The sequence below is a fragment of the Clupea harengus genome, chromosome 22 (assembly GCF_900700415.2).
Source record: "Clupea harengus chromosome 22, Ch_v2.0.2, whole genome shotgun sequence".
Classification (NCBI taxonomy): Eukaryota; Metazoa; Chordata; class Actinopteri; order Clupeiformes; family Clupeidae; genus Clupea; species Clupea harengus.
The window spans coordinates 18,131,233-18,145,142 of record NC_045173.1 but is presented as its reverse complement, the minus strand read 5'-3'; the positions used below and the strand labels follow the sequence as shown (position 1 = coordinate 18,145,142).

At 40.2% G+C, this 13,910-nt stretch overlaps 1 protein-coding gene across 1 annotated transcript; it reads right to left on the bottom strand.

Moving 5' to 3' along the window:
• Positions 1 to 105: 105 nt before the first annotated feature.
• On the bottom strand, positions 106 to 9,349 carry acsm3 (acyl-CoA synthetase medium chain family member 3). The gene is made up of 13 exons (XM_031560217.2): positions 8,848 to 9,349; positions 7,601 to 7,811; positions 6,782 to 6,989; positions 6,509 to 6,652; positions 6,116 to 6,272; positions 5,846 to 5,925; positions 5,590 to 5,713; positions 5,166 to 5,246; positions 4,769 to 4,870; positions 4,352 to 4,479; positions 3,526 to 3,625; positions 2,576 to 2,695; positions 106 to 2,345 (listed from the first exon to the last, which is right to left on the bottom strand). Exons 1-13 carry the CDS (start codon positions 9,076 to 9,078, stop codon positions 2,259 to 2,261), a joined length of 1,773 nt encoding a protein of 590 aa, XP_031416077.1. The 5' UTR covers positions 9,079 to 9,349; the 3' UTR covers positions 106 to 2,258.
• Between the last annotated feature and the right edge of the window lie 4,561 nt (positions 9,350 to 13,910).

Genomic DNA, 13,910 nt, shown 5'->3' with positions numbered 1-13,910 from the left:
TGCTTGATTGATTGAATTGAAACAAAACATTTTTTAAACTAAGATGCGGGGTGAATTTCTGTATTTTATATAAAAAATTTTATGAATAATAACAAAAGAATATGATATTGTTACAGCTTACTTTATTCCAGAAGAATAACAGAAACATAACAGACATAAAGGTGTTCACAGTGACCTCAGATAGAGGGGAAGTGTACTTTAAAGATAATAAAGAATTCTTCTCAGTCCTTTGGAGAAACTTTATTTGATATTTCATTGGGCCTCATTTATAAAACGTTCTTACGTACAGATTTGATCTTAGAGTGTTCGTACAATCAAATCCACGTCAAAGTACAGATTTATAAAAAACATCTTTGACATGGCAAAGTACTTATCTCCACGTCAGGTTGCAACTTGGCGTAAGCATATTTCCTTGTGGCAATACTGGAGTACTGCAGGAATTCGGAACTCTCAGAGCGCCGACACGCAGTTTCATCATCGTCACCACGACCACCATCACCATTAGGGCTAATGGTGAAAGGCCAAATTAATGTTTCGCTCAATAAAACCAGTTAAACAGTTTGAATAATTGAAATTGCATCAGTCCACAGCATAAGGACTCTATTTGAAATGCATACTGAAAAATACCTTAAAATCTCAACATACAAACAAATAAAAATCAAAAATCAAATGAAATGCCATAGGTTACAAACCTCAAACCTGCACCCACCATACAAATAGCTACTTGAGGGCAACCCACACCATGAGTATATCTGAACTATACTTACAGTATTAAGACTACCTCTGTGGCTAATGTGAAAAAGATGTTTACAATTTTCTCCACGTTCATGTTCTTTTTCCACATTGACGTCTGGTCCCACTTATCCGATTAGTCACATTCAATTAAAGGTCATAAGACCATATTAAAATAATACTTTCACAGGCCATCTAAACGGATATCATAACACAGTGGCCCGGTTAGATTTCTGCTGTTTTTAGCCCGACAGTGTGATCCACAGTAGCACAGTGGCAGCAGCAGGAGGCGTTCTGACAGCCGCCTACATTACAAAAATCACAGGGGGAAAGTGTTGCCACCAGGAGGATGCTTCAATTTACATATTTGAATTTTACAATATTTAAGAAAATGTGTTGGTTGTCAAAATAAAAAATGTTTTAGATTTTCTTTAAATACCAACTGAAATGGCAAAAAAGAGAACATTACATGCAAACATCATATTGACATCAGTTATATCTTTTTATCACAAGTCTAACAGCCTCTTAATATACTAACAACAGACAGGCTACTACGTATTTACTGTACACCTTTAAAAGATGTGTGGTGGTGGAAATGACTGACTACGACTCAGTTACCTATTGTTACCTCCATTATTTCTGAGATGCCCTCCACCCTGCCCCTAAGCCCATGCCAGTAGAGGGCAGAGGGAGGGGAGGGACCTGCGTCAGCTAAACGTCCTGGCCCCCTTCACACCACGCCAGTCAGATGATTCATTCACCACATCATATTCGTCACGGCTCAGGCCTGACAGCCGATGGCATCGTTCGGCCGAATGGGAAAGACACCATAAAGAGAGCAGCTCACTCCGGAGCCAATCAGGCCCAAATGTGACACGATTCAGAGCCAGCTGATCTCCAGGAAGGCAGTTCAAAGGCAGCGTGCTACTCGGTGAGCAGTAAACATTAGCTGGGCGCCTGTACATGCAGCAGGCAGGATGTGAGTGAGATCTGAACAGGTGAATCAGTCAGTGAAAACTTTACAGTCAGCTGCGTGTAACTCAGCAAGGTAGGGTGAAACTCAGAAGTATATCAGTCTAGGACTTTATAATAAACAGAATTTAAGCACAAAAACATCTTCCTGTCAGTGTTATAGTATGTCAAAGAAAACCTCTGATCCACTATTCAGGCCTTTAGTCTAATAATCACTTGACTCAGTAAGCGTTTTAAACATTTGTATGTGAGTAATGGAGACATATCTCCACCTGGAGACTGGCAAGGGGAGTTGTCTGGTTCCCACTTTCTCTGTATACTGGATCGGTATTGTGGTAAACAGTAGCAGTAGCATTATCAATCCATTATCAATCCAATGTTTTATTATAAAGGATTACATACTGTACATTATAAAAAAAAAAAATCTTTTTAAAAAACATTGTGAGATATTAACGATCACATGTGGAATTCATTTAAAACATGTATGCAAAGTATTTTTGATTTACAATGTATAAACTGTATTTAAAGCAGTTGCACAGATGAAATCAAATGCATCATCCTCTTCCCCACTCTTTGTTTCTAAGTTCCACTCTTCTGATTTTACCACTGACCGTCTTTGGAAGCTGGTCCACAAACTCAATCTGGAACAAAATAAATATACATTTAGAATAGGACTTTTCTTCAGACAGACAACATAAGCTGTCAATGACTCAGCATTGTTCAGAGTAGAAAGTGAGCTTGTAAATTCTCATATGACTTACTGTAAACCTGCATACAACAATACAAATTCTTCTTCAGTCAGTGACAGTGCATACGACTAACTGTTCTGGACTCCTCACAGTGTATATGGCTAACTGGCCTGGACTCTCACCTTGCGTGGGTATTTATAAGGAGCCGTGACTCTCTTCACATGCGCCTGCAGCTCTGCTCTGAGTTCGTCATGGTCCCTGGTTTCATACTCAGAAGACAGCACAACAAAAGCCTTCACCACCTGACGTAGAGGGAAAATACAGCACCAGGTAGAGCCCATTATAGAAGCAGATTAGAAGCTACTCACTCAGTGGGTGCAGTACTGTATATTCTTGGATGTATGAAGACAAATTAAAGATCACAATGTCCACAAGGACAAGTAGTCAGTCACGAGACCAACTTACACCTGTAGAATCTTAACAATTACAAAGATAATGACACACGAAATTGGGGATTTCATGCAATATTAATGTATTTTTTCAGATTTCGATAAAAAGCCAACTTCACACATCCTTACCTTTTGTAACTACACTCAGTTTGATTCTCTACAGTTAGACATTGGTCACAGAAGAAAATTGTATCCTGATATCCTCAACGGTGTTGAAGGTGTCAGTGTCTGAAAATGCTACCGCATACTTTGGACAGTACAAAAGGGAACATTTGTGTAAGGGTACCTTATTTCCAACTGCCATATTTGTGCTAACTTTTGCTATTGGGGTATGGGTATACTTGATACAAATTTCGAGAAAAACTGAGACGGTCGTGTTGGAGATTTTCAGATTTTATATGAGGCATGGAATGACCTATAGTGAAACTTAAAAGGTGCAGTCCTAAATTCTGTTATGATTGATATCTGAGTTCAACAGCCATTCAACTACACCCTTTCCTTCAGTGCTACTGAAGTAACGTTGTTGATAGGCTTGGGTAGTGTATTTCTATTCAATATGAATTCAATAAAAAAAGTGTATTGGATTATAATCGAGGACTAGACCTTTAAAATATATGATGTTTGTGAATATATAGACATTAGTATTGCTACATAATGTCAGACTTAAATCAAATCTTCAGAACCTCTCCTCTGACTGGGTCTGGGCTGCACACGACAGCAGACTCGGCCACAGCATCGTGCTCAATCAGGGCGTTCTCCACCTCAAATGGACCTATGCGGTACCTGCATGAGTCAGATCAGTGAGAGGAGATACCAGTGCATTAGAAAGTGAGCTCTGGGAAACACACACACACACACACACATTAGTGTGAAACATGGCTGCATAAACTAATTAAACAAACTCTTGTATTTGCTGCTTTTTAATTTAACTGTTAATTACTGCTTGTTTAGTGTTTACCTAGACTGTAAGGAATGCTCTAGCAATTTTTGGAAGGACTTAAGCGCAATTTATGGTCGGCTTTTATGCGGGCACGCAAGACACACAAGAGTCCCTTACATAGTTACGTACCCCCTCTTGCAAGCTTGCGTGCTTGCGTGCATCATTTTTGTAACTATCTGACAAAGCTACGAATCCCCTCAGACGTATTTTTCAGTTACAAAAACCGTTTTTTTTTTTACATTGCACAGTGTCTATTTCTCGGTAACCTTTAAAAAATGTAAGTAAAAAAAGTCAAACAAACAAGTTTTCTTCGCTGTTTACCTTGTGGGTAGTAGCATACTAACATTAGATAGCTGGCTCAGACACCTCGCAAATCCCCTCAGACTTATTTTACTACACCCACAACCGTCGGAGAACCATAAATGAAAACGAGTCCCTCGATACAACTGCATGGCCATGCTGTAACGCAGTTGCAGAAGTATAAAAAGCCCTTGTGTGATGATATATGAAGCCCAATTTGAATTGTAATCTACTGTGAGCCACCAATAACATAACAAGACAGTGACTACCCTGCAGAAAGAATGACATCATCTGCCCTCCCCACGAACCACAGGTACCCGTCGTCGTCCTGGACCCCTCTGTCTCCGGTCAGGTAGAAGTCTCCTCTGAAGCACTCTGCTGTCCTCTGGGCATCATCCTGAGGAGGGGTAATAGAGATACTAATAGAGGATTTCTGTTAGGAAATCTGGGAACAAACTTAATGGGAGGTTAACTTAACGTAACTTAATTTACTAAATCATTTGAAGACATACATTTTTACATCTGACAAGAGTGAACATGTGTAGTGAAACTGTATACTGCCCTGTACTGGTCAAGTCCTACACATTGGGTGCCTTTAAAGATGGTCTTGCATGCACTGTTATTGTTCAGGTTTAGTCCGTGAGTATATGTTGATGCCGTGTTGTATGTGATTTAGAGGCTGGTACCGTGTACTCAGTGAACAGGGAGAAAGGCTTGTGAGGTTTCACTCTGATGGCCAAGTTCCCCTCTTCTCCCTGAGGCACGATGTTCCCTTCATCATCTATCACCTCAAAACAGAAAATAAAACAAACAAGCACACGGAAATGATCATCACGTCCACCACTACAATACAGAGGAAATATTGACATGCATCATAGAGGATGTGATGGCATTATGTTTTTGTTCTTACACAAGATGGTTAAGATGATCATGAAACGATGATATAGGAGTCATATCTGTAATTTGTTCTAGGATGTAACCCAATGTTATAGCTCCCTTTAGACTTGACAAGCACATCCACCTTCATCTCAGAAACAATTTTTTTCATAGTATGTCTGTGTTACATTCACACCATTGACCTACCTGTACATCATATGCTGGTGATGGTTTGCCAAAAGATCCAGGCTTGATCTTCATCCCTTTAAATGTCCCAGCAATTAACACCTAGTGACAAAGAAATGACCGTAGGGTTTGGGCTGTTTGGCTATTTGTGTGGTAAAATGCTACTGTATCATGGATATAGTCAGAGGCTATGCCAAATTTACCCCAAAATGGACCACTTTATTTTATGTATGATGTCCTTCCCCGGGTAAGCCCCTCAATGTGAGCCAGCTCTCGGTTATTGATCAACAGCCTCTGTCTGTGCTGTATAAGATGGTAAACCATTTTACCATTCTGTCTTGTACAGACAATACGCAGAAGGTCATGAAACTGCACATCTACAGTATTTGGACATTTTCTTATCTCCGCTCCAATGTATGAGGACTCCGTTAGTATGATGACTTACAGTCTCTGTCTGCCCGTATCCCTCATAAATGTCCAGTCCTGTGGTCTCCCTCCACTTCCCCATCACCTCTGGGTTAATGGGCTCTCCAGCACACAGGCAATGCTGCAGGCTGGGAAAGCTGTATCTGCTCAAGCAAACATTTACATATTTAGAATATTTCACATTTCTGGAAGACAGTAAAACACTATCTTGTAATTTGTCTAAATATTAAAGCTGTGTGTGTGTGTGTGTGTGTGTGTGTGTGTGTGTGTTGTACCTAGACAAGTCCTCCTGAACCAGCATGCGATAAGCAGTGGGAGCAGTGCAGAAGGTGGTTATGGGATAACTCGAAAGAGTCTGGTTTTAAAACAAGATAACACCGTGAGTTATAAGTAATGATTTCAGAGGTCTCAAACTGAATGAATCCACATGACCACAGTCCGCACACATAACCACATTGGTTGAATTGAGGAGGTGAGAAGTTCTAGTTTTTTTTCCCGAATCTTTATTTCATTCTCTTTTCTCAGATCCTCTGTGACACTCTTACCTGCAGCACGGTGGCCGCCTCGAAGCGTGGCATGTGGTGGACAAACACACACGCTCCCTGGGTCCAGGGGGCGAAGACGCTGCTCCAGGCTGACTTGGCCCAGCCTGTGTCTGAGGTGTTCCACATCACATCTCTGTTCTTCAGGTCTAGCCAGTACCTTCAGACCCAGAGTCAATGCAAAGTCAGCATACTTAGTAAAGCTAAGTATAAGTATAAGTTTAGCTTATATGGTTATACTTATATGTGTAAATTAATCATTTGCACATTTATAATACTGCATACTGCATACTGCACACTGCATACTGCATACATATGCATATAAAAGCTGAAAAAATGGTATGTGGTACACAGGCAAATATCAAGAAGGATTAAATAGATGCATTAAGCAATTACCTGCCATTGACAGTAAGGCCTATCCCATAGCTACAGTGACTGTGCTGGGTCATTTTAGGAGAACCTGTGGTGCCGCTGGTGAAGAATATAGTCATGGCCTCATGGCTTTTTGTGTTCACACAAACATGGTTTCCTGATGCGCTCCTTAGATAAAAAGACAAGAAAATACACTCATACAGTTCATTCATTCCTCCTACTGATTCAGTGAGATTATAGGTGATTCAGGTTTTCAGTTATGCTCTTTATCTCTTGAGTCTTATGGTACATGGCCACCTTAAGAGTTCTCCAAAGTTAAGCCACCCCTCTCTCTTTCTGTCGGACACCAGGAGTTTGGACTGTAGAGAGGAGCACTGCGGAGCTACCGAGTCCAACAGGGGAGCCAGAGACTCATCTGCGACCACGCACTTGGCCTTGGAGGTCTGCAGACGGTGGAGGATGTCCCGGGCGGTGAGCTGAGAGGTACCCGGTATGAGAACCGTGCCTGAAAACAACAACACATGCTTCACAAAGCAAGGATTCTGAGAGGGCAAAATAACTATGTTGAGTAAAACCTGAATGCCATTCACAGCTGGAGCATTAAGGTTTTACTACTTTATGCCCCATGTTTACCTAGATAAATCAGTAATCCTGACTAGTTAGACAAACCAAAGGTGCAGTAAGACATCATGAAAATGCCTCTTGATACCTATTTAATTTCAAAGAGAGACAGAGTTTCCTCATATCATTTGTCATTCTAAGCTTCTTGTTTATGTTGTCTTTTTTTAGGGCCATGTATTGCCTTTGTTCAAATGTTTCTGGCTGTCAGATTTGCAGAATGCACACGCCTGACACAGAAACTAAAGAAGAAACTCAACCAGACTATTAGGAAGCATTGTCTCTTTACTATATCTTTAGATTTACTTCTATAAACTTTCATCTTATTCTAGATGTAAAAACATTTTGAGCACAAATGCTATGCATTACACTTACATACCAATTTTGAAGTGAAGATCCTGTAAAACCCAATCTAAAACCCAGTCTCACTCAACGTTTCAGACAGTCAGTGTTCAAGGAGATAACCGACAGAATACAATGTTGTTTACTATGGCTCACCTGTTCTCAGACAAGCAATGTTGACCAGCCACCACTCTGGAATTCTGGGTAGTATCAGGAGCACCCTGTCCCCTCTCTGAAGCTGGCACTCTCCTGATAGCACATTGGCCAGTCTTCTGGAGTGGTACCCCAGCTCTTCAAAACTCCATCTGATCTCTTCTCTTCTGTCATTCACCCACCAGAGTGCAGGCTGCCCTGATTTCTCTCCATTCTGCAATGTAGCAGATGAGGATAGACTTATATAGATTTGTATGCAAATACATTTAAACTATCCGTGTCTAATATATATATATATTTTAAATTACATAAAATGTACATTGTCTGTAAAATGTACATTGTATATCTGAAAGTCTGACAGTCAGTTATAGAAGCAGTCCGTGATTCCAATTCAGTACTGTTAGATAAATTAATATTAAGACGTTAATATTAATGAGACAGAGACCAGCGATCAGAATTTGTCGAAGCTTTATCTTTTGCAAAAGGGGAGAGATGACACGAACAAGATCATGCACATAAGTTTATATGGGCATGTTCATATTCTGTACATTCTGCTCAGAGTGGTGTCACTTCTGCAATTGTCTGTGTGTGCAAGATATCGATTTGCCGAAGTGGTTTCAACCGCCACTGGTCTTTAGCTCAGAATATCTTGTGCAGAAACACTTTAGCTCAGAATATCTCGTGCAGAAACATGAAAACAGAATGTGCTTAAAGCAGCAAAAGCGTTTCACAGAACACATTCTTTCAGCATTACACTTGTATCTCTTACACAAGCATTCTATGGATTATACATAATTACAACATAGTTAAACTTTTCTATCAAGTACACACTCAACTTCAGTGAATTGCTCCTCTCAGTCCTCTAGCTGTCCGTTCTGTGAGTGTGTGTGCTCAAGGAAAATGTGGTGTTCTTACAGAGCCATACACTCCCATGCACAGAAGGGAGGGGAGTTATTTAACATCTGTGACCTCTCAAAAAGTCAAGTAAAAATGTGTGTACATGTATGTGTACTGGCAGAAAGGGAAGGGGCTAGAGGTTTTGGGGAACTACAAAACATTTCTCGGTATTGGTCTTGGTCGGAAAAACTGATCATCCAACAGGCATAAACCATGACATGCAAACACAACATAAATCTGTCAGGTCCGACTCTCTTTTCCATGCACAGCACAAAGCATTCACAGAGGCATATTATGCACATGAAATCATGCAAATAGAGCATGTGAATGTTTCCTGATATTGTTTTCCCTACCTTCTCTTTGGTCTCCCACTCATCCAACACATCTTTTGCGAAGTTGAAATGCTCGGGAATTTGAGGGTTGTAAAGCTGCCGTAGCGTCTCGTAGCAGGTGAAGTTTTGTGGAGTACTTTTCTCTCGAATCTGGTGCCACTTTAACAGACTATACACAGTTGTATTGCAGCTGATTAACATAAATCGCTGCCTACAGGGTACTTTTCGACGAACACAATTTAATAAATTCATCTTCTTAACTTTCAACGAAGACGGAGCGGACAATGCAATTATCTGCTCTTAACACACTGACAAACTTTGCAAGTCATGTAAACAATGAGCCCAAGTCGGAAGGTTAAAGTGCATCTGGCGCCGTCTTCGTTAAAGACAAAAAGACCCAAACAACGCATTAAAATGTAGTGTTGTAATCAAAACTGTGCTGGAATTCGCAGTCGTCTGAAGATAAATCTTGCGCCATATTGCGAGCTACACGAGGTTTCCTTCCCAACAGGGATTACGTAACAACTTTGAGAGGTGACCTGCTTTCTGTATGCGTTATGAATGACCACATGCTGCGCTACAATTCAATGAGGTTGAAATGGTTTTTAACTTCCTTGGAAAAATACAATATGCTACAGTGGCTATAATAGGCCTAGTGAGGACTATCAGACTCAAGTCAGGCTGGTGATTAATTAAATATAGATATTTATTTTCAACCAATCATTCACTGAATTAGAGCCTGTCATAAAATGTGGATGGAAGGATTATAAATACATTTCTGTAAATAAATGCAAAAATAGGTTAAACTATGTGAATATATAATAAACCTCTGATAAAATCATGACAACTGAAGCACTGACGTATGCTTTGAATATCTGGTTTGTACTTAGATTGTTGCTGATTTGGAACTGGATTGGTCCAATATAATCATAATCTGGCTGGTTTTATTTGGGTACCACGGGCAGTTTTGAGAAGATACACTGGGACAAAAGTCATGGCTATAGTTGGTAAATTGACCACATTACAGTGATAACGCCAGAGTTTAAAATAATGTGCAGTTCTCATCTGATTTTAACCAAATGCTAGCATATTCATCCCTGAACTCACATTCCTTGTATGTAAATAGTTTCAACAATAATTACTAATGTTTTACTTTAATAATAGAATATAAATTACACAAAAATATGGCATCTATATAATCCGGATCATGCTTACATGGCGAGTAGGCCTGGGCAAGACAATATTGGGGTTGTGAGGGCTGCTGCATGAACCATGCTTCATGCATTTCCTCCATTATTATTGCACATTTAGCCTGCCATCCTATTTTCAATTATCCAGCCTCAGTGATAATGTTGGTGAGTTTGCTTACAACAGATCATGTTTATTTAAGTGAGATCTATTTGTTTAATTTCAATTTCAGGTTTACGATTCAGCTATCTTCTTTAAGGGAATACAATTGTGTGTAGCCTATCAAAATCTGCATTTGTACATATATAAATGTTCCCGATAACATATTTCACATTTGTTTTGTGTAAAAGTGTCTTCACATTTATTGTGAAATTTCAGTGCTTAATTGTTTTGCAGTAAAGCTTTAAATGTGAAACCTCACATTAAAGTGTTATCAGAAAGTCTTCCCTAGTCTCCCAATGCTCACTTTGATTGGATAGCATTGCTCAGTATCCTGTCAACTTCCTGATTTACCCTTGAGTATCACATCAGAGCGATCATGTCAAGTCGATCAAGTCAAGTCGATCAAGTCAGGGGGATCTGCTTAATCTCTGCAGCAACATTAAAAAGTTAACAAAGTTAAAAAAGCATTGAAGAAGCCCGAGCCTAAAGCGATTGCTAAATTGGGGAGAGGGGAGCGAAATGTGATTATCAGGAGGGCAATGGTGGCTCAGTGGCAAGCCTTATGGGACGGAGAGGATAAAGGGAGACACATGTATGAGATCCAAAAATAAAGTAGGGAAAGAGGCTAAGGGGGCTGTAGGAGGGATGAGGTGGTGATGGTAAGGCTGAGGATGGGTCAAACACTCCTCAGTAGCACACAATTCAGGGCCGAGAGAAGAGCCTCAGGGGAATGTATGTGGTGTTCATCAGAAGAAAAGGTTCAGAATGCCCCGTTTCAATGCCTCAGATATGGTGCAGAGAGAGACAAGTGGAAGGAGTAGCTGAGGAAGGAGGGTTGCTCAGGGTTTGACCTGCTAGAATATGAAGAGAGCATTTAGGAATGATTGTCTTTTCTCAGGGATACAGTTTTTTTTTTTATAGAATAGTGGTTCTCAACCTTTTTTAAATTACTTATTTGGTGGGTGTTGCTCACAACTCAGTTTGCTTCCTGACACCAGTTTCTGAGCGATGCCAGGGTGTGGAACATTTTTACTTTACAAAATTACCATTAGGGAGATTATGATGACCACATTTTTGGTTGTCACAGTAGCGCTTTACCATGAATCTCATGTTCTCACACTGAATATATTGCAATTTCTTACAACTAATGTTGTTAAGAGCAGTTAACCTTATTCTACTGTTGTGAGCCAGGCATGACTATAATTGTATTGATACGAACCACAGGAGCTATATCGTTGTCATTACAAAAGCACTAACATGAAACATAAACGAGCACATGGTAGCTTTCTGGTGAACACCTATTGGACATCAGTGGGTTGTTTTTGTAGTCCGACGTCCACTCAATAATTAGAATTTAAATGAAGGGTGTGGGAGGAGTGTTTTTTTTTATTATTATTCCAGTAGGGGGCGATATGCGCTTTACAGGCGTAACATGTAAATACATTGTAACGAAGAAGAAGAACCTGGTATCACGAGTTTCAGTTCAGTTCTGTCAATCAATTATCAGAATGGGGAAAAAATGTGATCTGAGTGATTTCGACCGTGGCATGATTGTTGGTGCCAGACAGGCTGGTTTGAGTATTTCTGAAACCGCTAAACTCTTGGGATTTTCACGCACAACAGTCTCTAGAGTTTACTCTGAATGGAGCCAACTACACAAAACATCCAGTGAGCGGCAGTTTTGCGGACGGAAACGCCTCGTTGATGAGAGAGGTCAACAAAAAATGGTCAGACTGGTTCGAGATAACAGAAACGCAACGGTAACACAGATAACCAGTCAGTACAATCGTGATGAGAAGAACGGCATCTCAGAACGCACAGCACGTCGAACCTTGAGGCTGTTGGGTTTCAACAGAAAAACAAATCAGGTGCCTCCTTTGCCAGCCAAGAAAAGAAAGCTTGAAGCTGCAGAGGGGGATAGGCTCACCAAAACTGGACACTTGAAGGCTGGAAAACATAACGTTTGACTGGACTGATGAATCTCGATTTCTGCCGAGATACCGAGGTGGTAGGGTCAGAATTGTAGCCAACAGCACGAATCCATGGACACAATCTACCTTGTGTTAACAGTCCAGGCTAGTGTAATGGTGTGGGGGATGTTGGTGTACTTTTGGCCCGGTAATACCAATCAATCATTGCTTGAATGCTTCAGCCTATTTGAGTTATGTTGCTGACCATGTCAGGAAATTGCGGCGGTTTGTGCCATCTCCATGTAAGTACTCTTGAATGCCAAGGTAGAGCAGTCCGTTCAGTGTGAAGACACTGTAACCCTTGATCAGTGTGAGACATTTGTGTGAATCACATGTGTAATTCATTTAAAACATGTATGCAGAGTAGTTATAATACAAAAAAGTATAAACTGTATTTGGAACAGTTACACAAATACAATGAATTTAGGAGTGTCAACCTCTTCCCCATTCTTTATTTCGAAGTTCAACTTTTCTGATTTTACCACTGACTGTCTTTGGAAGCTGGTCCTAAACTCAATCTGGAACAAAATAATAATACATGTTTAAGTAGACTTTAACAAGCTGTCAAGAACTCAGCATTGTTCAGACTGGCATGTAAAGTTGTACATTCTCACCTGACTTGCAGTAAACCTGCACACAACCGTACACATTCTCTTTCAATCAGTGCCGCAGTACATGCAGGTAACTGTCCTGGAGGTATTAAGTTGTTAATTTCAGAAAGAGAGGTAACTGACTGTGGACCTAACCTAACCTCCTGTGCAACCACTGGTAACCATGGAGAGAGAGGGTTCTAAACGAGTCTGGGTGTTTCTCACCTCCTTGACGGCTGCATTTCAAGGATGTTATGTCATTGAATCCTCAAACGGACATATACAGCACCTGTAGAGCCAGATTTAAGGTCTTAGTAAAACACTACTGCATTAGAGAAAGAAGCATATGATCACACAGACACACATAGTGCCGTTACACATTAGTGTGCAACATACAGTTGTACTCATAGGCGGATTATGATGTGACAGGCTCCTGTGCCTGGACGCATTCGGGGGCCCCTGAGACCGGTTGGCCTGTGCGCTAATACATCCCTGGTTGTACTTATCTGTGATACACAAAGAGGATAGGTGGAAGAGGATAGGTGGAAGAGATTCAGATGGAGAACTCTGGGTTTTATCTCATAGAATGACATAGTTTTTCCCTTAAGATTTGTCCCATATTCCCTAAACAGATAAAACCTCTATTGCATTTTGAGATATGCATGTTCTGTACATCTGACAAGAGTTAACTCGCACACAAACACGATGGTTTGGGAAAAGATCCAAGTTTTGATCTTCATCCCTTTAAAAGTCCCAGCTATCAAAACCTGATCACAAGAAAATGAGGATGGGATTTTGTGTAATATTAATATATAATCAACGTAGGAGAATAAGTGGAACATCGTTTTTACTCCACTCCACACTGGTCCAGAGTTTACACCTTTTTCTAAAAGTAGCTAACTCCATTTTAAGAAAATCTCTGGTAGAAATAGATCAGGCTTAGTACAATTATAGACTCATAAATTGTTGCTTGAATAGAGTTGCCTTATGTTTGTAAGTATGCTATGATGAATCACCTTGCATACCACTAGCAATGGTCAATAATGACAAAAAGTACAATAAGTACAGTTCATTTCAAAAATATTATTTTAATTAGGGTTTGTACACCTGTTTAAGAGACACTTCAAGCTGTTTCAAGGTACTTAACCCAATAATTTCCAGACTCTCTAAGCCT

Bases quoted from the DNA above. Each gene is read 5' to 3' on its own strand.
- acsm3 (XM_031560217.2), bottom strand. From the start codon at position 9,078: ATGAATTTATTAAATTGTGTTCGTCGAAAAGTACCCTGTAGGCAGCGA. The intron at 7,812-8,847 runs GTAGGGAAAACA...GCTACATTGCAG, and splicing joins AGTGGGAGACCAAAGAGAAG to AATGGAGAGAAATCAGGGCA. The intron at 2,346-2,575 runs GTGAGAGTCCAG...ATTTTGTTCCAG, and splicing joins CTTATAAATACCCACGCAAG to ATTGAGTTTGTGGACCAGCT.